General features: G+C 54.5%; 1 protein-coding gene across 1 annotated transcript in view; it reads left to right on the top strand.

The window, feature by feature from the left end:
* TRIM8 (tripartite motif containing 8) overlaps window positions 1-21,244 on the top strand; it is a 28,298-nt gene extending 7,054 nt beyond the window's left edge. The window contains exons 3-7 of the mRNA XM_080622166.1: window positions 16,810-16,905; window positions 17,728-17,961; window positions 18,315-18,346; window positions 18,934-19,049; window positions 19,746-21,244. Coding sequence (XP_080478292.1) covers window positions 16,810-16,905; window positions 17,728-17,961; window positions 18,315-18,346; window positions 18,934-19,049; window positions 19,746-20,353 — 1,086 coding nt within the window. The 3' untranslated portion in view covers window positions 20,354-21,244. The remainder of the gene's footprint in view (window positions 1-16,809; window positions 16,906-17,727; window positions 17,962-18,314; window positions 18,347-18,933; window positions 19,050-19,745) is intronic.
* Window positions 21,245-24,220: the final 2,976 nt, after the last annotated feature.

Genomic DNA, 24,220 nt, shown 5'->3' with positions numbered 1-24,220 from the left:
TACCTATCTGTTTACTGGAAATCTTGGAGCATGGTGGTAATTTCTCCCTTTCTTCTCTTTAATTTCATGTAATTGTTTGGGTTTTGTTTCTTTTCCTTTTTCCAATCTGACACTGAAATGGGGCTGAGAGCAGCAGTGCTTCCAGAGCAGGGACAAAAGTAACCAGGAAACACAGGGCAAGAGAGGAGGGATCGACACCGAAACAATGAAATAGCCAAGCAAGGAAAGACTGAATACTCAATAGCACAAGCCTTTGCAGAAATGCCTGGCTAGTGCAGCATTTTATAATCAGCTTCTGTGCTGGGCTGGCCTGCAACTGTAGTGTGATGGGGGAGGAATGCTTTGAATTAGCCGGATGCCAGAATTAATTCTGTCAGAATTCAAACGTACATGTATGTACGGATTTATAAATAAACACTTGGAGCCAGATTCTTGTTTGCCAGGCAGGCTCCGGGGCACAATCCGGTCTGGCTTGGCTTGTTTTCTTTAAAAAGCTATAAAATGCCATGGCTGTGGGTTAGGTTCTGGTGACTTTGTCAACTTTCTGTGTTTATCAGCAGCCCGTAGCCTCAGGAGATGCTGGTTTGGTTGAAGTAATGGGGATGGCTGGGAGGAGTCAGAGCTGCTGAGCTTGCCTGTGGTAGTAGCCAGTTTTCTGCAATGAACTGATAGAGAAGATGGGGCAGATGCTGGGGGACCAGTGGAGAGGTGTGGAATGATGTCCTGCCCTTCTCTTTCCTCCATGGAAAAAGGATTGATAGAGGCAGCCACCCTTCCTGTATCAGAGCTACAGCCAGCACACTTGGGAATGGGAGGAAGAGAAGCCCGGTCCCAAATACGGAGGGAGGGGTGGTTATTTACAGGCACGAGACTCTGGATGCACGCAAGAGTTTTTACATATGTCCCCCAGATGAACTCAGGAAAAGAGGTTCCCAGTCCTGAATCCTTTCTGATAAGGACAGCTTCGGCACGTTCTTGCCAGTGGATCTTGGTTGTCCCTCTTCTGTCTTGTGATTCGCTTGTGATGGTAACATGAGCAAAGTTTCCGTCTCAGAGCAGTCTCCTGCCACTTCACAGTGGTGCCGTCTACGTAACACGCACTCAAAGTCATCTGCTGGGATGATGTACCAGAACTGTAAAAAAAAAACCAAACCTGAAATCAACATGAATCGATTTAATTTGTGTTCCTTCTTTTCCCCCTGCTTGTCCTTCCTTAGTTCCTTGGTGTGTGGATGCTCTGGGGGAGCCGTCTCCAGAGCAGACTGGGAAGAGCTGAGCTGTGGATGGCTCCAGATGAGGCAGTTGGCAGGGAGTGATGTTCCGGATGGCTGTGTCTCTCTGAAATATGAGTAAATGTTGTCAGACTCTATGATCTGGGGCTTGGGGAGGGATAATCTGCCCTTTCCTCCTGTTACCCATCTCTCCCTGTGTGGGATCCCCCTTTAGCTCAGCATCACCCAGTTTCCTCTCCCTTACTGGGTGACCTGGAAGCTTCATCCTAGAGCTTTGGAGAAAGGGAAGGAAAATCCCTCATATCCTAATGGAGGCAGTGTTTTCTCTTGCTGTACAACAGCTTAATCCAAACCCTCATTTGAGCCAGTTATTGTGTGGCTTTAAAACCCTGTCCCCTGGAAACTAGTCTCCCGCCCCCTTCCCTCCCAGTCGATCCCCGGTCAGTGGAGCCGAGCTCCGGGGTTTGGTGCTCGGCCACACGCAGACACAGATCGATCGTGCTGGGGGGCGGGTTGATATTTCTGTGGCAATGGTTTTCATGGCTGGTTGCGGTTGTTGTTGGAGTCGAGGGGGTTGGCGTACGCTCTAACGGGCTTGTGCGTGTGGCGGGGGGGAGAGGGTAACGTGATCGTGTCCTTCTGCTCATTATCCTCTTGTTAGCAGCGGGGGCTGCATCCCTCTCCCCATCCGAATCCATGTGGAGCTGCGGTGGGATCTGGTTTTCCCTGCAGGTGAACTCCTCTGTGCTCAGACAAAGGGCTGGGGGGTGCCGGTGCCTCCCTTTGTTCTCCTCCTGTCCTGGTGCACCCGCCTCCAACGGCAAAAAGCCCTTTGAAGCGCGCCTCTCAAATGGATGGAGCGGAATAAATGCGCTGCGAGATCTCTGTCCCCCTCACAGACCCTTTGGGGATGGGAAAGGGGGGCACTCCCCCTTCCCTCGGGTATTGTACTAGTGATGGGGGTGGCCGGATCCTAGAGGGAATTACTGTGCTTTCCTGACACAGCTGCACCGTTGTGGCTGAGGCTCACGAGCCCTCTTTGGGTCAGAGGTGGATTGGTTGTAGGGGATGGGAATGGGATGTATGGAATGGGAGCACATCTTAGTGTTGTTTTCTTGCCTCTGCCTGCTGGCATCCTGCATGATAGGGCATCCAGGCAGGGAACTAGAAATAATGTCTTGTGTGTTGTGTGAAGACCACCACTTGCCAAGCGCATCCTGAGAGTGTGAGCCCAGCAGGAAAAACCATGGTCTGTCCTCCTGACAAGGATTTTGTAGCCTTTTGCTTGTAACAGGGGCAAAAAAAAGTCAATTTAATCCCTGAAACAGCCTAATATCTGGGTAGGGAAGTCAGGGTGCTACCCTAACCTAGAGATAAGTGGAGGTGGAGGGACCTGCTAGGGAGTCAGAAAGTCTGTGACAGTGTAGGGATGCAATCCTGGAGACTCAAGCTTTCTTTGCTGGTGGTGATACCTTGCTGATCACAGACCATGCTAGCTGCCCCCCATCCAGGCACTTCCTCCCCTGGTCCTTCTCAAGGCTGGCTCCTGGCTACTGCTATCATCTGTGAACAAACATGGTACTAGTCTCCATTTATCAAAGTGGTTTTGCAGCAATCTGATAATACCAAGGCAACGAGTGAAAGATAAACCTTCTGCATGTTAAAACTGCCCTCTGGAACCTTCCTCAGGAAACGCTCCTCCTTCCCAAAACTCAAGGCCCAGCTTTGCAGGAGAGAGAGGGACATAGGAGGTATCTGAAAAGACAGCCTTCAAGCACACGCTGCATCCTGGAACTGTAGCCACAGGCATTTGAGGAAAACCTTGTGCTTCCCAAAAGGTGGAGGCTCAGAATGTCTGTTAGCTTGGGTGGAGGAAAGCAGGGGAGTGGGAACCCATGTGGCAACAATCCCAGGTCCAGACATGTCCCATCCATGGGTGATCATCCTGAATCCCAGTCCTTCTCGCTGCTTTGCATCTGTGGAACCCATCTTTTGTTCTGCCTGGTGGAGGGAGCAGGAGTTAATGTTTTGAAGGTCAAGCAGAAATCAAGAGCTGGCCCCAAAGTGCAGCTGCGCTAGCTTGCAGGTAAGGAGAAGCCATGATAACTGAGCTCACAGCCAGGTTTCTTTGTGGGTGCAAGCTCGCCAGGGGATGAGGAGCCACTGTTGTTGGTCCTTCCGCTTTAGAAAATGGCAGTGTGGTCACAGCAAGAAATGGCTTCTCTGGTTGTACCCTGCATACTGGCGCTGTGTCCCCAATCCTTGTGCAGCTCTCAGCACATCCCATAATGTCTGTGCCTCCACCGCATCCTCCTTAAAAGAGGATAATGAAAGTGGAAGGAGAAGCAGTGCACGCTGGAGGCACCTTGGTCTGCCAGGCTTGATAAAGCACTACTGATCTGCTGGAGACCTGAAGATTTTTGAGGCAGGACATGAAATGCCAGGTGGGAGAAGAGGGCATCTGGAGAAAGCCACCTCGTTTGGGGATGGAAACTGAGCCTCAGATACGGCTCACACAAATTGGCAAGACCAGAGTTGAGCAGAGCAGCTCCCCTGGCTCCCAGGGAGGATGGAGCTGACTGGGGTCTGAGCTGTCGAGCTCTGATCACAGAGTCAAACCTGGAAGATAAATGATACTTCAGGGGCCTGAGATCAATAATGTCAAAGGCTGGCCCGTAATCGGGTGAGATTAAAAACCAATGACAGGCCTCCTCACAGGGGCAGAAGTCAGCACATTGAAGGAGAGAAGCAGGGTTTGCTCCTTTACAGTTACTCCCTGGAGGTCCCCACGTCCAAAACCCACCTTCCTGGGCTGCCTCCTGCAACATCAGCAATCCTCCCTCAATCAATATCGACCAGATCCCTCAGGTCCTCTATGGCCAGCCCCTATTCACTGGTCCCTGTGCGGCTGGTCCAGAGCACTCCTGCCCTTGGGACAGTGCTGAGGTGAAGACAAAAGCAATGCAGCCCAGCGCTGGCCACCAGCCACTTTCACTGCTGTGGGATGTGCTGGGGCCGTGGGAGGCAGAGCAGAGGAGGAGAGGCTGAAGCAGGAAGTCACATCGATGCTGTGGGTACCATGATGTGCTGCATGCTGTAAAGATGTTTGGCTTTAGGGAGCACACTAGGAGTTTGGGAAATGAGGGCTGCAGATGGCTCTTGGCTTTGTCCTAATATGTTGAGTTTACCTGTATTTGTCCACTGACGGGTGCACGAGTGCTGGGCAGGAGATAAAAGGGTGTGTGGTTGTACCTGTTTTGGGGGGCACTGGCATTGGAGCTTGTCACAGAGATGGCTTTTCCCTTGGGTGGGCACTGGGCAGGGAACTGTGGTTCTGTGTTCAGCTCAAGTCGGCAGCAGCCACAGTCTGGCTGAGGTGGAGAAGATGGAATTGATTTATTTGGAAGAACAAATTAAGATAAACTTGAGTCGCTTTTTCTGTGCATCCTTAAAGGAGTGCATGCTCTGCTGCAGGTCTGCAGGGCAACACTGGGGCTCTTGTGAAGGGCACTGGGAAATATGATGTTGCCTCTCTTTCCTGAGCGCAAGGGCGATTAAAGGAGAAGGGGGTGTGCCATCTCTGCTGCTGCCCCTCTGCGCACACGGGGAGCTGAAGATGTGGCTTGCCTTTGCCCCAGGCTCCTCTTCCCCTTCCTCTCTGCTCCCCCACCCCTTCCCTGCCAGGAAGCCTGGCCTTTGTGTGAAGTGATGCCTCCTGACATCAGCCGGGCATCGCAATTTCCTCCGCAGCGGGGAGGGTGAGCAGGAAGGAGAGGGGTGCTGTGCTCCCCAAGGGGTGCCAGACAGTCCTGGCCTTGCTGGAGCATGGGGAGGCTGCATGTCCGGATGAGATGCTCCAGGGAGGTGGTTGCCCCCAACCCCACCGCTGTGGTGGTTTGGCAAAGCTTTGCCTGCTGTGTTGCTCTGCCTGAAAGCACCACAACAGTGGTTTGCTTCTTGCTGCCTGTAACTGATGGCTTCGGTGGCATCTTTATTAGACACCTCTAGGGACACAGTGTTGGGCTCTGTATCACTGAAGCTTGGGCAGTGCTGGCTGTGGGGTCTTGCTCCGGAGTCAGTGGCCTAGAAGAGGAGAGGCTCACAGCAAGGCAGGAGCAGAGCTGACATCTCCTACACCTCAGCCCTGGGAGCATCTTGCTGTCCATGTAGACACATCACTTTGGCAAGGGCAGGGCGCAGCTCAGCCGCGAGGGGCTTTGCGGGGTCCAGGCTCTTGGCTGCTCCTTGGAAAGGGACTAATGCAACACATGGGAATTGGCCAAGCGCCTGCCAACAAGAAGCTGTGGCTGGCGCTTTGCCAGGAGCTTGGGGCCTCGCATCTCTTTAATTTGAGATGTGTTTACGGATGGATGGCGTTTTGCATCTGGCTGGCTGGAAACTACAGGTCCCAGCATGCTCCCTCCTGTGTCACCTGGCTGCTGAGTTCCAGCAGGAGCGCAGTGCCACGGGGATCCTAGTCTCGGTGCTCACTGCTGCGGGGCTGTGCTGCTGTGGACACGGGCTCTGGTTCAGCATTGCTGGGCAGAGCCAGGCTGCAAGACACAGGGCTGGTCTCTGCCTCCTGCTTTCATATCCTCCCAACCACCCACTTGCTTGATGCAAGACCAGGTTGGCCTTTTCATGTCACCAGGCTGGGGGAGCGGATCTGGTCCTATTCTTACTCGTTTGCAATGTAAATATTTTGGTCCCGAGTACGTTGCTGGGAGCTGTGTGTCACATTGAGGAGCATGATTCATTCATGCTGTTGCTGCTCAGAGCACAATGAGGCAGCCTTGGGACCCGTCCCAAAGATTTCCTGTGATCGTGGCTGGTGGGGAATTCGGGACGTCACGTTTGAGTAAGTTGGAGCCCTCTCCGCGTGATTCCTGCAAGCCACACGTACTGTGCCATGCCCAACATGCCCAGTGTAGCATGATTACATGTTCAGGACTTGCCATCCCCAAAATGTGGTGGATACAGGTGGCTTGCATTTCCAGAGAGGGAAAGAATGGAGAACGAAGCTGAGCTCTGGGTCTTGCCTTCCCCAGCTGCTGGTATGTGGGAATGGTGGCAGGGTGTAAGGCTTTTTACCTGGTTCCAGCCAGCCTAACAAATAAAGGTACAAAGCAGTTCAAGTTCAAACCCTGCTGCACATCAAGTCTCAGAGGAAGCCCTGGCAGAGTTTCCCTGGTGGGGCCAGCACCACACAAGCATATGTTTTAGAGGCACATGGGACAACCCAAGGCGGGATGCTGAGTGGATGAGCTAGAGCAGTGGAACATGCCCCTCCATCTCTTGCTGGTGATGCTCTGCTGCCAGAAGGGACCTTTGCTCTCCCATTTGGGTCACTGATGCAGAAAAGGCCGCACCCTCCTCCCCGTAGCTGGCTCCTTCTGTCCCCCTGTGTGTAGCTTCATCCTCCCCACACCACTGAGAGCCAGGTGCGCGCTCTGCAGCACCCGGATTCGTTCTGATATCCTTCGTTACACGCTGTTTGTTCATGCTGCATTTTTCTTTTTGCTGGCTTGTTTGGACACGCGCTGGTACATTCACAGCGCTCAGGCAGTAACGTGAGTCTCTTTCCCAATAGGAAAGGGGCCAGGATTTGGGGGGGCTGGGAGGGCGGCTTAAGTAGTAGTTTCTGAGATATTTCCTTCTGCCGCCACACCCTGCATGAAAGAGCAATATCCGCGGCTTCAGCTGCTATCGCAAGGCTCTGAACGTCTCTCTTTTAATATAGATTGGTATCATTTTGCATTTTAAAGTAAAAACACACTGCAAGCTGCAGACAGCTGTCGGTTGGCAGCTTTGTTTGAACATCTGGTATTGCTGGGCTGCTGTTCAGCGCAATCTAACTATGGGATTCATAAAGATTATAATCCGGGCTTTCAGATTCTCTACAGCCGCCTCGCAAAGAAAGATGGGGGGAGAGAGAAAACCCAGCGGGGAGGTGGCTGCAGGGTCCTAGGCGTTCAGCAGGTTGTGGTCATGGTTGGTCCCCTCTTGGGTGCAGGGGGTGGATGGGCTCTCTATGTGTTGCCCTGGCTGCCCGCAGGTGCTGATGGGCTGCTTCCAGCCTGCAGAGCGCCGGGCACTGGGGAGCTATAGAAGTGCAAAGTTCTCTTTTTTTTTTTTCTCCTTTTCCTCCCTTTTCTTTATTTTTTTCCAGCTTGTGTGCTGAATCCAGTTGAGTCTCATACTCCCCTGGGTGGTGTCTGGTGCTGGCGAGCTGGAGCAGCAGATTCTGCTGAGGCTTTTGGTAGATGTTTGTAACAGTTGTCTGCAGCAGCAGGACTTGGTTTCTTTTCCTTTAAAGTAAGTGATGGAGGAGGCAAGGCTCAGAGTAAACATCTCAGCACGTCAAAACCTCGTTTCCAAGAGAAATGGAGTCCCCTATTCCTTGAAGCAGCCAAAAGGTTGAGATAGCCACCTCTGTGAGCCCCATCCATCCCTCTGCGAGTCAGGCATTTTCCTTGGCACCTCTGAGAATTGAGCAGCCTCTAAGCCCCGGACGGGTTGTATAAATCTTGTTAGTTGATCTGCATTTTTGCAAAGCTCTTTGAATCCAGCCTATTGACGCATAAGTCACCTTGACTTTCTGCAAGGCTTTGACTCCCAACTCACTTTCAGGCTCCATTTGTCAGTTGGAGGTGCACAAAAGAAGTCCCCCCTTATCTTTATTAGAAAGAAAAAAAAAGGCTGCCTGGAGAAATGTAGCTGCACTCTAGTTGGTGCAAGCCAATAATAGAGATGCATATAAACTTGTTCTGCCCTTGTTTGTGTTGATTTAACTTACCAGTACAAATTAAAATAGCCTTGAGCGGTTGGAAGTTTAACTAGATCAGTTGGAAGGGCAGGGGGGAAACAAAATCATGGCCTTTAAATCAAAGCAGGGTTTTCTTTCTAGTGCTGCCTGAGTCTGGAGAGGTGCTTTGTGCTGCCTGCGCAGCCAGACCCTTTGTCTTTGGGTTACCAAATGCGATGGTGATGGGGTATGTGGCTGCAGGTCGTTGTCTTTGCACTTACTGGTGTATGTGGGTATTGCTGTGGCTGCTCTGTTCCTTCGTGGTAAGAAATCTCCCCCAAACCTGCTTGTGCATCCACATCCTCAAGCCAGGCTCCCTCCAAAATTATGGGGGTAGGAAGCTGAAGGGGCTGTTGTTCTGAACTCTGGTCTTCCCATGGCAGGGCTGAGCCATGGCAGGTGTGGAGTAGAGGTCTTTGGGCAGGAGAGAGTCAGCCTGCAGTGGGAGGAAGGGTGGAAGAGGCTGGCTGTGTTTCACCCCTGCAGGGAGAAGGCTCTGAGATCACACAGGCCAGCTGGATCTTGAATCCAAGATGTTTATTTGAAAGAGGGAGTGAGGGTTTCTCAATTTTGCAGGGGCTGCAGATGGGGGTAGATTTGCTGCCAGGCGATGGGAGTGGGTCTTTGGAGGATGGCTGCTTTTGAAGGCAAAGCATCCTGCCAGCCACGGTTTGGGAACAACTGAGATTGCAGCATGTTGGGAAGATCTGGGGATTCAACAGAGCTAGATGAGGCTGGGACAGCAGCAGATCGAGGCAGGATTGGGGGTGCTGCCAAAGCATGTTCATTTCCTTGTGGGGGTTATGGAAGGAGCAACTGACAGATGATATGTCAGAGCAACAGGGCCTGTGTGAGGAGCTGGAGTTTGTGATACAACTGAGTCAGCAATGAACAACCTCCCATTGCTGCCCAGACTGCCACCACTGGAGCTGGCAGAACACTTGTGAGAGCCAGTTCAGGGAGATGATCCAGCTGAAAAGAGTCTGATCTTTTTACTGGCTTAATTTCTCATCTGGATCTGTGGTCAGGAAGAGGGAGATGCATGAAAACAGAAGAGGGAGGAAAGGAGGTTAGGGCCCCTGCAGCATCCATGTAAATTGACTGAAACCTTCAAGAAACCACACAGTCTCCTTTCTTCTTTGCTTCAGAGTGCACCGAAGGTAGAAAGGGCAGGACTTCTTATGTAACCTCTTAGGCCCCCAAAGATGTTAAGTAGGGTAAATCCCAGTCGGTGTAGTTTCAGGGCCCAGATTTCATCTTCTGGCATGGCAGGGAGAAGCACAAGGCAGTGTTGGTCATTTGGGCCAGATGTGCTCCAGGTGTTGGTATCAGTCTGAGCTCCCAAGTGGCTGGAAATGGTTGCTCAAGACGCTTGCATCTGGGTGTCTGAAACTTTGTGGGATGTTGCAAACCCCTGCACTTTCCCGGAGTGCCCTGGTGCTCCAGAGCCAGTTGCTCAAAGGGCATTTGGTGCTGGGTCGTGCTGGGCAGGGTGAGCTTGTGCTGGGGCCTGCAGCCAGAGCCCCGTGCCAGATATGGCTCAGCAGCAGGGTGAAACCAAGCACTGATTTATAAGCAGCCCCAAAACAGGGTATTTCCCGCCTAAGACTGAAAGAGGTGGGGAAAAGAGCTCCTCCGTCACATCCCTGATGGTGGAGAAGGTGCAGACCTTGTCTTTCATAAACATGGATCTGAGCCTTGTGACTGCTCCTGGCTCTTTGTGCTCCCAGGCGAACGCAGCCTGGACAGTCTTCCCTCCTGCAAGCTGGCCAGGGAGTGCTGCTGGCCATGTTTGCACCCAGGCCTGGGTGGGATCTCCTCTCCCACCCTTCCCAGCAGAGAGAGAAGAGATTCCTAGAGCTCCTTGGTGCCTTGAGGGCCTTGTGCCTGCAGCCCCAGCCACTCTCAGAGCTGGTTTCTCTGTCTTGCTCCTGCACCACTCAAAAGCATCTGCTGTCCCTGTGCTGCTGAGACACGGTGCGGGAGCATGCTTTCCCTGTCCAGGTGTCTCCTGGCAGATCCAGGGCAGGAGGCAGCTGTGCCAGTCAAAGGCATGGGCATTACCGAAGCTCATGTTTCTCCTGTGGATCCTGAGGCATCAGTTGGGATTCACCTGTCTGCACACTTGGCATGCAGACCAGCTCCTCCAGCCCCGTATTCATCTTCCAGGTGTGTTTCTGGCTCCTTTCTTCCCCTCCTTCCCATGAGTGCGTCTTGAGCCCCAGGTCTAGCAGATGTGGTTCACTCTGCTTTCACCACCTCTTGCTGTGCTTTGCATGCGGGCAGCTTGTCTGACACTGGCCCATGATCAGCACAGCCTTCAACATGCTGCAAAAGTGGCTTTGGTGTTTGGGGTCCCTCTCTTTTGGGGGCACATCACCCATACTGGGCACCGGGCATCAGGAAGACTCCTGCCTTCAGGACTTGCAGGGTTGCTGGCACAGAGGGGTTGCTTCCATAGCTGCTAGCCTCATCTCCTTGCTTCTGAATCTCGTTTAGCCCCCCTTTCCCCTCGAAGGAGATCTTCATCCCTACTCAGAGGATATGGAAAGCAGTGGCAGCTGGGCTGTGGCTTGTAGCTGAGGTCTGAAAACCATGGGTAGAGCCCCAGCCTCTTTCCCTCACTCGTGCAAGAGGCACAGCCACAAGTAATCCCCACAGCAATGGGGAGCAGGGTGGGACACAGAGGGCCGGGGAGGCAAATTAACATCCTCAAGGTCCTTCTGAAGGTCACTTTCCAACAGAGAATAGGTCCCCGTTTCCTGGCCTCCAGAAATCCTGCTGCTGGCCCCACGCAACACAATGCCTTGTATTTTCCTTTTGCTAATGAGTTCTTCCTTTTTGCTGGGTATAAACAAGGCACAGAGCTGTCCTGGGCTGTGGGCACCAGCACAGCCCAACAATGGTCCAGGGTCTGGTAGTACAAGGCCATGCAGAGGAGCATGGTCTGCCATGACTGCTGTCCTATGGTGCCGAAGGGACAAGGGCTAACCTGAATACTGCCGAACAGCCATCAGTTGTGGTTCAGGGGTAGCATCCATCTGCTGTAGAGGTGTCCTGTGCCGTGACAGCAGCATGTCAGAGGTGGGACATGTGACTTTGCCTCTGGGGTAGCCATGGAGATGGGACGTGGGGCTTAGCCTGGTGGTTTTTCCTCCCTGCATGCTGGGGAAGGCTCGGAGACCAGGCAGCATCTTGCAGGGAGATAAGGACAGGCAGGAGGAGGCATCTCCACCCAGCCCAGCATGAGAACAGGGCAGAGAGCTGCTCTTGTGAGAGGCACCCTGCATCCTGCTCCCCCAAGCCAGCCCTGAATATTTGGCCTCCAGCCCTTTCTATGAAGCGCCAGCTCTCCCCTGGTGCTCAGGGGGTCCCCTCAATGCTAGCAAGGGTGTCTCTGATGCTCATGTGGTGCATGGTTGCTGCTCCCATGCCTTCCTAGCAAGGGCAGCTATTAATATCCCTGAGGCTGTTCCCCTGCCCTCTTCCTTCCACTGCTGGGGATAAACCAGCCCAATCTGTACAGGGAGCACCGTGAGAAAAGCCAAAGCCTGGAGCAGCGTGTGTGTGCTCCGTGCTGTCTGGTGGAGGCAAGGCCTCCTGCTCCGGCCAGGGACCTCCCCTGCTGCCTGGTGCTTACTGTAAACGTGTGCAAGATGAAACCCCAACCAGAAAACATTTCCTTCCTGTCCCTGTAAGCGGATCAGCCTCCTGTGAGTGCTGTGGGGAGCTTGAGAGAGGTGATTCTGCCTGGGTCTGGTCAGCAGGACACTGGGGGGGAGCAGAAGGGATGCTCCAGGGGGTTGGGCTGTGGGGACTGGTTCTCTCAGGCTCTGGTGGTGCTGGATCTCATGGTTTGAGGTTCTGGTTTTGGGGACTCTGGTGTGCCATGCCCCAGAGCCATGTGCTGCCAAGGTACGGGTGCGTTATCAGGTGGGGGACGCTTTCAGGAGGTGTGAAAATAGCTCATTGTGTGGGTTTTTATCAGAAAACAGGGCCAGGAGCAGGAAGGCTGTGAGGTGTGGGGAGGCAAAAGGTTGCGCTCGCCTCCTCAATCCAGGGCTTTTGCTGCATTAACATTCAGTCGCTGTGACTTCAGGCCCGTCTCCAGCAACGTGCTGGGACACGGGTCTCAATGGGGGCCCTTGATCCCAGTCCCTGGGCTGAGCTGCAGGTGTCTGGAGCCATTCCCGCAACAGGCATCTGCCCTTTGTGGCTTCCTCTCTCCCATTCCACCTTCCTCCTCCTCCTCGCCCTTCCTCCCCCTTGTGCTCTGAGCTGCTCCCTCCGTTCTGGCTTTCCGGTGCCTGCAGACAATGTCCTTATTCACTCAGTGGCTGGGATTTGGCGACGAGGGGAAGGCCCGGGCAAGAGGAGAACGAAGGAAGGAGGCAGAGAAGCGAGCATGCCTGCCCTAGGCCAGCTGTGGTTAAAGGCACTCTGTGGGGCAATCTGGCTCTCTGCTCCCCCCAGTTTTCTACAAGAACAAGGGCTGTGTGCTCTTGTCATCTGTCCACCTGCCCTTTGAAGTACCCTCCAAACCTGTGGCTGGTTTCAGCCTAGTTTATTGGGAATTAGCATCTTGCAAGTGTCCCACAGCTTGATGTGTGGGACATGGTTACTTTTGCTTGGGGTACATCCCTGTAGGATGCACAGTGCTTATTAGACACCACAGGAGATGCATGGGCTTCATTTACCCCAGGAACACAGAAAGGCTTTTCACTGCTCCAGCTTTCATTTAAAACCAGAGCTGCTCGGCAGGTCGAGGAGCACCTCTCTGGCTTTGGTGCAGCTGCCCGGCTCCTTCCTGAAACCGATGAGTCAGGCAGGGTCTGGCTGGCACCCGAGCCCTTGGGGAAGGGGTGCCACAGGCTCTTTGCTGCCAGCTTTCCTCAGGGAGGCACACAAGGACCATTCTTGGAGCAGGCAAAACCTTGGGGCACATCATGGGATTTTGCCCCAGTGCCAGCCCCAGGGCCATGGGCTGCTGGGGGCTTCAAAGGGGGGATGAGAGGAGTGCTTTGCTCCAGGCAGGGCAGGGTGTAATGTGCTGTTATCATGGGCTCAGCAGCGACCACAGACTTAGCCCTGTCCTTTGGGAGAGGACAGTGGTGAGACCAGCCTAAAAAAAGCCATGGAGACATCTTGCCTGCAGATTTCTCCCTGCCTGGGAGGTCTCTGGAGCGTGTGAGCTCCTTCCCACACCCCAGTGCCCCCCTTTGCAGTGGGGGTTGTGGGGCCGGCTGAGCCGGAACGGTGTGTGTAACACAGCCGACACTTGTGCTGCAGAGAGGTGATGGCTGTGGGATGAGGAGCCCAGATGCCCTGTACTGTCTTGAGCTGTTAAACTTTCTGGCTGCAAGCATTCAATCTTGCAGAGTTCTGCTCTGTTGGGGCAGCCCTGTCCCCTTGCAGACATCCCTCATCCCCTGCCTGGGGGATGGAACGAGACCTTGCAGTGCTTGCTTTACTTGCCATAGAAATGATCCTCCCAGTAACGTTTCCCTGCCAGCACGTGACCTCAGCACCCCAGACCCTCCTGGTTTGCCATGATTGCTTCCCAGAATTCATCCTGTTCCACTGTCAGTGGGCTCCTCATCCGCAAGCAAAGGATAACCTCTGCTTGTTTCTCCTTCCACCTTCAGTGGTCCTGCTCCTGCACAGGGTTGATGCCCATGGTGTGTTTGCAGAGAGCCCTGCTTAGGGCTTAGCCTTCCCCCCTTCTCCTTATGTTTTTCCATGAGAAGGGGGAATAACTTGCAACTCCAGCAGAATAAACTGATGTCCAGCAACTAGCCCCTCTCCCTGGGGCTGGACCAGCCTCTTACCCTGGCTGCAGATTAACTTACTGATGAATTAGATGAGCTCCCTCTCAGCTGCTGTTGGAATACAGAGCAGTTTTAGCAGCCGCTTTGCAAACCGACAATGTGTCTCAGTAAAGACAAGCTGGGATCACAGAGTCGCTCAGGGCCCGGGAAGGGCGCCTGTATGGAGGGAGCTGCGTTTCTCTCAGCATCAAGGTCATGCATGAAATATGAGAAATTACCCTGAGAAATTCTGATCCTGGAGGAGGAGTTCATGACTTCAGAAATACCAGATTTGGGAGGGGAGGGAAGGGCAAGGGATATATTTTCCTTTTCAAAATACCTAAGGAATTTAGCCCGTGCTGCAGAGACAATGAGATTTCGCCCCTCAGTGCCAGAAGGGGTAGTTCAGACCCTTGTGTCTTGTTAAGGTTTTGGTTGCTGTGGGTCAAAAGTCCTCCCATCCCGCTGCAATCCTAGGCATGCATGGGTTTTAAATCGCCTTAAAATCAAGAGAGTATCTCAAATGTGAGATTTAAAGAAAACACTCCGTGTCCTCTATTCTGTATGATTTCTATGGCCTTAGGTTAGATTTTGGTCACTTTTTCCAGCTGTGAGGGGCTATTAAATTAACTTATATGTATAGAAAGTTGCTTATAGGTATATTTATGCACATTTTTGTGATTTCACATAATTGCATGAGTCCAGGAGCTGAGCGCCCTGAGGTTTGTTACAAAACACAAAGGTTGGCAGCTCTGCCACGGCAGCTGCAGGACGGTGGGAAGGGGACGATGATACGTGCGTGTCTCAGGCTTTTTGGTCTGTCCCTCGCACTGGACGGGCTGGCAGGGTGGCCTCTGCCCACTTGGCATCTGCCACTGATGGGAAGCCCTGCTTTCCCCCATGAGACCATCCCGGCAGCATCGGGGCGAAGAGCAGGGGCTGCCTCAGGGCGGCTCCGTGTCGGACGCCTGGTGCCGGAGTGGGATGGGGGTTTGGCCTCTGTGCCCGGCGAGCCAGCATGCTTGGATCCTGTCCCACATTCTTGCCCAGCCCTGCCCCAGCTGGCATCTGGGGGACGCGGGCTGGGGACGTGGCTGCTCCCCAGGGCCCCCCCCCCACTCAGCCATCCTCCCGGTGGACTGGTGCGGGGTGGGTCTGGCTGCTTATGGTGGAGACAGCGAGTCTCTGCCGGCAGGGAGGGAGGTGCAGGGGAGGGCTCAGTGTGAGGCTTGCAATGTGTTTTGGCTCTCCAGCTTGGGGAGCAAGAAACTCGGTCTGCGCTGCAAGAACTGCCCTGGCTCTGGGCTCCATCAGCCTCCTGCACACAGGGATGCTGGAAGGCATCTCCTTTCCTGGAGCAGGCGGCTTTCCCATCGGTTGACTGTGATTTTGGTGGAGAAATTCCAGCCTGCGGATGCTGGAGCAGGATCCAGAGCCAGGTGCGCTGTGCTCCGCACCAGGGGGATGTTGCAAACCCTGTTTTCAACCAGTGGTGCTGGGGGCAGGCTGTGTTGACATGCACCTGCCTGCATGGCTGCTGGAGCAGGTTGCTGCCCACTGTAGAATGGCTCTTTAATGATGAAAAAGGGAGATTTTTACTATGTGCATCAAACCTTTCTCCATGTAGACACTCCCACCTATTCAGCTGGTCTTAAACATAGCAGCAGCAGTGCCCTTGGATGCTTGCAGGCCCTTGTCTTTCTGTATGCATGTGCCACCAAATGTCCCCTCGTGCCTGGGGATCTGTTGCTGCCCCTCAGACCCTGCTTCAGCGAATACGCTGTGTGTCCATGTGCATGAGTGGGTGCACACGCGTGAAGTGTAACTGCGAGTGGGAAACTGGGTTTTTTTCAGCTCCTCATTATTATCAGTGGTAGGAGCCCCATGGCAGTAAGGCTGGAGGTGCCCGAGACTTTAAGGAAAACAATAGGAAGGAGGAGGCTTCGCATTCCTGCTCCCGAATTGAGTCGGAGGTGACAGCCTTTCCCTGCAATGCAATTAATCCCGGCAGTGCCTCTGCCGCCCTCCCCCTCCCGCCTCGTCCAGGAATTAATTACTTGATTATAAATCCCCAAGCGACAGTTTATAATAGCAATAATCCCCTCGAAATTCATCCTTGCTGCCGGTTTCTTCCCATCTCGCCCCTGTCGTTGAGTCTCTAACACCACGTCTCTGTGGCGGGTGAAGCCCTTCTCACCACACTGGTGCCATGGCTTTTCCCTGGGATAACCACAGAGGGAGAGAATCTGGAGTTGATTTTGAGGGATGCTTTGCTCCTGCTGGCAGGGATGGAACCCTTCTCTCACGTGTAGCGGATGGGGAAGCATGCAGGAGCAAAGCACTCATGCTGATAGCTGGGGAATAAGGTTTTGTCCCAGTTATTAGGCTGATGGCCCAGGCCCAGCCCCAAGGAGTGGGGGCCAGGGGCTGGCAGCCTGGTGAGGGGAGGCCCTGTTCCTCCTCTCTCTGTCCCTCCCGATTACGCTGATGCTGGCTCTGGGGCTTGTCACGGAGGCAGGGAACGCAGAAAGGATTTGGCACAGCATACAGGGGTGTGAGGGGGGTGGCCATGTCTTGCAGGAGCCTGCTGGCGATGGATGATGGGCCTCAAAACAGTGCTGCCATAGCGGCAGATGAGCTATCCCTGTTTCCCCCCCCAAACCAAACCCCAGTGACCGGGTTGAAAAATGTTACCCAAGGGGCTGCCCCCATCCAGGGGACCCAAATCAAGGTCCTCAGCTGATAAGGCAGCCCAGCACACACAGCCCCTCTGTTTGGCCATTGATATGGCAAGATTTTCACCTGCACCAGCTGTGCTTGGGCTTTCAGCTCAGCAGTGGCACCCCGCTGTGAAGAAGCACTGTCCCTTCTGAACCACACGGGCAGAGCCAAGGCAGGCAGCACCATAGCTTCCTGGTGTGTGTGGCCACTGCTCTCTAACTGCTCCTCTCTCCCATCTCTGCAGAAGATGCTGATGAAGCAGCAGGACCGCCTGGAGGAGCGGGAGCAAGACATCGAAGAGCAGCTCTACAAGCTGGAATCGGACAAGCGGCTGGTCGAGGTAACTGGTGCTTCACTCTGCTGCGGCCAGCCCAAGGGAATGTCACCCATGGGGCAATAGGGACAGGCTGCAGGGGCAGAGGGGCCAGGTTGGCAGGGAGAAGGGTGGACATGCAAGGAGTGAGCGAATGGACAGACCTGCTGTCATGGAAGTCATCCTTCTGGGTGAAAAAACATGTTTGGGGCTGCCCTACAGTCTTGTGGGTCCTGGTGTGAATTGAGAGGCAAAGAACAAAGCTGTCCTTACGTATAAGATGTCCCACCAAACCCTCAGCTCATCACAGACTTCCTGGCTTCATCCCCGGCAGAAGGGGAGGGTCTGGAAGTGGGAAATCCCTGAATAAATCACTGAAATACCCAGGAGGTGGAAGAGATGCAAGTGAGTGTTCTGCTGGGATATGGGTAAAACAAGATTAGGTCCTTAAAGCCCCTGAGCCTCTCAGAGCATGGGGGGAAGGGCTCTGGAGCATTCTGTCCCCAGCCTGGGGTGGAGATGAGGATGGGAATGGGAATGAGGATGAAGATGGAGATGGATGGTACTTTCCAAGGTGGTGTGGCAGATTGTTGCTTGGTGTTAGCTCTCTGGAGCTGATTCTCACCTAGACCCCAGAGGTAGGTCCAAGGGATTGTCTACAGTGTCCGTTTTGGGTCTTGGCACATGTGGCTGCTGATGGCAGGGTTAGGTCTGTGTGGGTACTGCAGGGGGTGCAGAGCTATGGTGCAGCTCTCAGGTTGCACTCAACCCTGCTGGGGAAAGGACCCCAGTGTCCTGGGACACCATGATTGGAGGGAGCAGCGGGCCTGACCCTGCTCCTCTCCCCAGGAGAAGGTGAGCCAGCTGAAGGACGAGGTGCGCCTGCAGTACGAGAAGATGCACCAGATCTTGGATGAGGACTTGCGGAAGACCATGGAGATCCTGGACAAGGCCCAGGCCAAGTTCTGCAATGAGAATGCAGCCCAGGTCCTCCATCTCAATGAGCGCATGCAGGAGGCCAAGAAGCTCCTCAGCTCTGTGCAGGTGATGTTCGACAAAACTGAGGACATCAACTTCATGAAGGTAAGACAAGCTGGGGATGGGATGGGGGCCATGGGGAGGAGTGGTTGTGCAGGGAGCATCGGGGAGATGTGGGACATGGTGGGGAGGGGACTGGGGACACTGACAGATCTAGCTGATGCCTTCAGATGGCTCAGCAGTGGGAGAAGTCAAGGAGGAGTGGGGCAGGCTCAGCACCAGCTGAGGTGCCGTAGCTGGAGATGGAGCTGGGACAGCCTGTGCTGGGAAGAGGGAGCTTATCACCCCTGGGCAGCCTGTCCCGTCCTGGGGGGCCACAGAAGGTGATACCGAAAGGGGAGGTGGCTGCTACAGCAGGGACAGACCTTACTGACCAGATCTTCTCCTTCCCTTCCTAGAACACCAAGTCTGTGAAAATCTTAATGGACAGGTAAGTGTGCTAGGGGAAAGGACATGTTTGTGTTTGCAGGGTGCCAGCAGCACAATGTCCAGGGGAGAACCAGGGCCAGGGATGCTACAGGGCCTGGGAGAGTTGTGTTTCATGCTTCACTATTCCTCTGTCTCTGGGAGGATGAAAAAATCCCCTCCTGCAGCCACTGAATCAACTCTTCCCCTTGGACTGGGGGAAACACAGTGTTGTGCTTGTGGAAAAGCAAAGCTGGGACCCAGCATCCCATCCAGCATTTCATCCAGAGTGGGAGCAGCTGGGTTGGGTCACAAGGCTCATTTGGCTCTGCTGGGGCAGAGGCAGCACTAGTGGAGCCAATGGGAGCTGGGGTGGCCATGGTGGGGGACACAGGGGCTGTGGGAGGTGAGTCCTGGCATGGGATCTTCACAGCAAAGCTGCACAGGGAAAGTGCTGCCCATCAAGAGAGAGCCAGCTCCCTGCTGCCCTCCACACTGCTGCCCTAGGGAAGGGGTTTGGCCCCAGAGGGGTGTGGGGAAGAATCCATCTGACCCTCCCCTGAGAGTACCTTGTCCCTCACATCTCTCCTCTCTGCCCATGGTCCCCGACAGGACCCAGAACTGTACAGGTGGCAGCCTGCCGCCACCCAAAATCGGCCACCTCAACTCCAAGCTCTTCCTGAATGAGATAGCCAAGAAGGAAAAGCAGCTCAGGAAGTTGCTGGAAGGTGGGTGAAGCCTCAGGGGTGCCAGGGGGAAGCATGGGACCTCACTACCTCCTGTATCCATAGCTGGGTGTCCTGTGGATCCCAATAGAAGAGGGTGGGGAGAGCTGTTGGGATGCAAGGACCCGTGGGATCCCCTCTGCGGTCAGCATGGACATGGAAATGCCATGAAGCCCTCCCCAGGACATTCGCCTTGGCCTGTGAAGCAGCTGTGTTTTGGGGTGACAGAGCAGAGGGGCTGGCCATCAGCAAGAAATGGTAGTGGAAAGCGGGGGGTTGGTGTCTGGGCAGGGACAGCCAGGGACCAGCACGGTACCACAGCCCCCAGCCTATGCCTGGGAGCAGACTGCATCCTGCGGAGGTTGAGGGTACTCAGGAAGAGGATTTGGGTTTGTCACCCAGGCTGTCCCACCCTGATCCTGTTACAGACCATGGTCATGAGCTGTGCATGGGCTCAGCCTATGCAGTGATTGCAGAGCAGCACTTGAGGCTGCTCTGAGCCTGCTGGCCAGGTCCAGAATGGAACCTGCAAGTTCACCTGTGTGTGGCTGTTTGCCCAGTGTGCTACTGGTGAGGCGGGATGGGGAACCCTCTGCTCATGTGGGGCTGGAACATGGATCCTGGGGCTTTGCTGCAGATTGGGACCAGCACCCTGGAGCTGTACTTGATGCAGTCCACCTCTCCCATTCTCCTCTGCAGGTCCTCTGAGCACCCCTGTCCCCTTCCTGCAGAGCATCCCCATGTACCCCTGCACTGTCAGCAACTCCGGCGCGGAGAAGCGCAAGCACTCCACCGCCTTTCCCGAGGGCAGCTTCCTCGAGCCATCGTCCGGGACTGTGGCGAGCCAGTACATGAGCCAGGGTGCTTCGGCTGGCGAGGGGCAGTCCGCACAAGCCATGGTGCCTTGTAGCTCCACACAGCACATAGTTGGACTTCCCAGCGGCCCGCAGCCGGTGCACTCGGGCTCCGTCTTCAACCCATCTCACTACCCCAACACCACATCATCTCAGCAGTCCGTGCTCTCCCAGTACGGCGGGCGCAAAATCCTCGTCTGCTCCGTGGATAACTGTTACTGTTCCTCCGTGTCCAACCACAGCGGGCACCAGCCCTACCCGCGGTCGGGGCACTTCCCCTGGACGGTCTCATCGCAGGAGTATTCCCACCCGCTGCCGCCTGCCCCTGCCGTCCCACAGTCGCTCCCGGGACTTGCCGTGAGGGAATGGATTGACGCATCCCAGCAGCACGGGCGGCAGGATTTCTATAGGGTGTACGGCCAGCCGTCGGCGAAACACTACGTCACCAGTTAACCATCACACACGTCCTGCTCCATGGCACGCTCGGAGGGAGAAGTCTGGTTTGGTTTGGCTTTTCTTCCCCACCATCACCCCCTTTTAAATCAAGCCCAATGTTTTCCCCGCCTCCTGCCCCTCCAGGATTTTGGGGAGGGCTGTTCCCTCATCCCCCATTTTTTTTTTTTAATCCTTTTAAAATGAATTTTTTTTTTTCCTTCTAATTCCTCTTTTTTTTTTTTTTAATTTAATTTTGGAAAGTCCTTCCCGCCCCTCGCTGGGAAAAGACGAGGGAGAAATTACTGAGAAGAAATTGATGGGGATTTCAGTCGGGCGTCTGGGCCTGTGCTCTTCCTTGCTTCTCTCTGCCTTTGGAAAACTCCAGAAGGGACAATGGCACCTTCCCTCTTCCCATTCCTCCGAGTTCATTTTTATTCCGGTTTGGTTCCATTTTTCCTCTTTTTCCCACCCTTCTCTTTCTCTTTTGAAAAAGAAACCCACCCGTCATGGATTCCCTATGAAATGTAGATTTGGGTTTGTTACCTTGTTTTTTTTTTATTTTAAGAGGCTGATTTTTTGTGTTCCGAGGCCACCTCTCACACCTATTGGCATTTTTTGGTTGTTTTCCTTCTTTCAGAGGTTTGTAAATACACGATGGCAGGAAATTAATGCACAAAAAAACAAAAAAAAACACAAAAAAAAAAAGGGAAAAGAAACTTTAAAACAAAAGAAATCACGAATAAATCAATAAACAAAGAACCTGTTCTCGTCTCCAGGAGGGGCCGCGTGGCCCCGCGCCCCCCCTCCTGCCTATCGCTGATGCAACTTCCTGTAACAAGCACTTTGTATAAAAAGAAAGTGGACTTCCTGCTATAAGGCACAGGTATTTATTCTGTAACCGATTTTAGAACACACACACACACACAAAGTACTCAAATAAATGTGATCACTTAGTGCAAACGCCTCGCTCTGCTGCAGCTCTTACCCCGGGAACGCCAGCTCCAGTGGGAAGCTCCCATCTGCTTTCGGAAGGAACTGCTCCAACGATGATGCCGATGATGGGGATTTTCCACAGGGCTGTTCGGGAGGGAGCAGTGTGGGGATGGGGTGACAGCGGGTGCCCACCAGCACCCATCCTGCATCCCAGCACTGTGGGGAGGATGCTGGAGCCGTGCCTCCCTGCCAGCTCCCTCCCAGCCAGTGAGGATGTGAGTCAGGCATGGAGCTGGCCCAGCCGCATCCTGCCTGCAGCCTCCAGAACAATCCCCATTGTGGGATGGGGACAGGGTTGGGGATGGGGACAGCGGCTTTCCTGCCCTCTCCGGCATCCACTGTGCCAGCCATGCTGCAGCCCCAGCACCCAGGCTCCATCCCCACTGCCCCTGGGCTCTCTGTGTGCTGTCAGCACCTCGGACTGGTTCAGGGACCCTCTGTGCTCAGCCAAGGATGGGAAGGGGCAGGAGGAAACCTTCAGACAGAGCTTACAGTGGAGCCATGGGCTGGCCTGGCTGTGCCTCTGCAGGGGTGAGCTCTTCATCTGGGGAAATCAGGGCTGACTTTATGAAGCACAGCAGTGTCTTAGAGGCATTCAGGTTTTTTCCGTCACGCTCTTCAGGCTTGGCTTCCTCTGTTTCTTCCTGGTTTTGTTCCGGTTTGGATTCCCCCCTTGCTTTGGTGGGAAACAGGAAGCGAAGAGGGTCTTAGAGAGCTGAAAGTGCGGCAGTGGGTGGAGGGAGGGGACCTTTGCGCTCCGCTCTGCCCATCCAAGCCCAAGGGAGGCAGCAACAAATCCCTTGCCAAAGGAGCCCCTTTCCAAGCAGTGCTCCCCACCCCTGGGTCACCCTGTTCACAGGGTGCTGCGCTGTGCTGCCGGGCTCTTCCCAGCCCCATCCTGTGCAGACATTTCAGGAAACACCCAATCCATTGGGATATTTGGGGGGTTGCTTCTTGGTCACAAGCAAAGCACCCCGGTGGGATGCTTACAGCCTCCAGCACAGGGACTGCACAATGCTTTCACCATGTCCATGTGCCCGGCTGCCAGGAGAAGGGGGAAGAGCCCCAGGAGTGACAGGGACACAGAGGTGAGATAAGTGACTTCCCTCTCTGTGGAGGGGGGTCCAGGAGCAGTCCCCGATGCACAGCCAGGGCCATCCCGCACCGCACATCCCCTGTGCTTGGTGCCTCCATGTTTGCCCTCCCAGCTGTCATCACCATCACCACTCTCTTCCCCCTTGGCACAGCTGTCTCTTCCTGCAGGACCAGACAGCTGCTGCATTAAGGCACCTGTCCCTATAGACTGGGGGGGACGAGGATGGGGACGGGACAGAGGGTGACCCCCGAGAGCTTGCTACATGTAATCACTGTGGGCTCCCTGCGCCTGTGCAAGAGGGAGCAGCCCCAAAACAGCGGGGACAGAGCCCTGGTCCCATGGACCCCTGTGCCCTCCCCAGCCAGGAAGAGGACCCTGGAACCGCAGCACCACATCATCAAACCCCATGAGGTAGGGATGGAGGTGATGCTCCCTCTGGGGTCACCTCACTGAGTGGTGTCAGGAACATTTGCCCTCAGCCCCATTGGGTTAACGGTGTCTCAGGCCACCGGGAGGGGAAGCACGGATGCTCCATGCTCCGATGCTCCATGCTCTGGTGCTCAGCAGGGTTTTATTGATGGATGGCTCTGTCCGCGGGGTGGGAAAAGCAGGGGGAGCCAAGGCACATCCATAAACAGCTCGAGTTGTGAATGGAAAGAGACGGATTAGGAGCCAGGTGAAAACATGTCACGCGGCGGGAAGAAAAATGAGCAGCTGGGCCAGACCAAATTGGTGTCTGATGAAGGACGTGGGGCCTGGTGGAAAAAGGATCCCGGGGCTGCTCGGGGAAGGCTGATGGGGAACAGCTGGAGCTGGACACGCACATCTGGCGGAGCAGGGTGAGGGGAGAGGCGGAGGCAGCAGCCACCATCACCCCTCCAGCCACCACCGGGCACGGAGCTGCGGCTCATCCCCGGATGGGTGCATGAGAGCGGCTGATGCTTCATTTCCAGGTTGATCCAGGGGCCATTCCTCAGCAGGGATTTACCCGGTGGGGTTCAGGCTCTGCTGTGCTGAGGGGTCCCCAGGTGGAGGAGCCGCTGCCTCTTCCTCCATTTGCATACATGTAAATAAGCAATCAACATAATGAGGGCGAATGCAAACCAGGCTTTCAGTTTGCAACCAAGTCCTATTTTTAACCTTGGAAAAGGGTTTCAGCAGGAAGCCGCAGGCCCTGCTCCGGGGGCTGTCGGCACATCCAGCTGTGTGCCCCAAAGCACTGCTGACCGCATGGCCACCACAGAGTCAGGGCCTGCTGAGCTCCGCTCCCCTTCCCCAAGGAAACAGACCTCACATCCTTAAGGAAACATGGACAACGCTGCATCACACACCAGCTCATGGGAACCTTTATGGGCAGCTCTCCCACCTGCCGAGCCCCCGGGTGCTGCTTCAAGCCGGGGTGTGCACCCAGGGAACCCCCCCGGCGCCCTGGGAGCGAAGCCCCATGCTTATACATGAGGGGTATATTTAGAGAGCGTCAATCTGAGTTTGCACATCAACCTTATAAATATGAAAGCCCATCTCAGCGAGATGTTTAAGATACCTCATCAGCCCCTGGAAAATATGCAGGAATATTAATTACCCAGATTTGGGTATTATCTTGTAATGAATAAATGAAGAGACTCGCTGCCTGGGATGAATCACTGCTGGCTTGGTGGGGTTTGGGTTGGGGTTTGTAAAGAGAAGTCTATTCCTGAAGTAATTCCCTCCTTTTAGGCCAGTGCCCATGGAGGGGCTCAGGGGACACAGCTGTGCAAGGATGGGACACCTCACGGTGCCCCTTACATGCAGGGACC

This window comes from Psittacula echo (assembly GCF_963264785.1).
Source record: "Psittacula echo genome assembly, chromosome: 6".
Classification (NCBI taxonomy): Eukaryota; Metazoa; Chordata; class Aves; order Psittaciformes; family Psittacidae; genus Psittacula; species Psittacula echo.
Note: the sequence above shows the minus strand (reverse complement) of the source record. Positions and strands in the feature narration are given on the sequence as shown.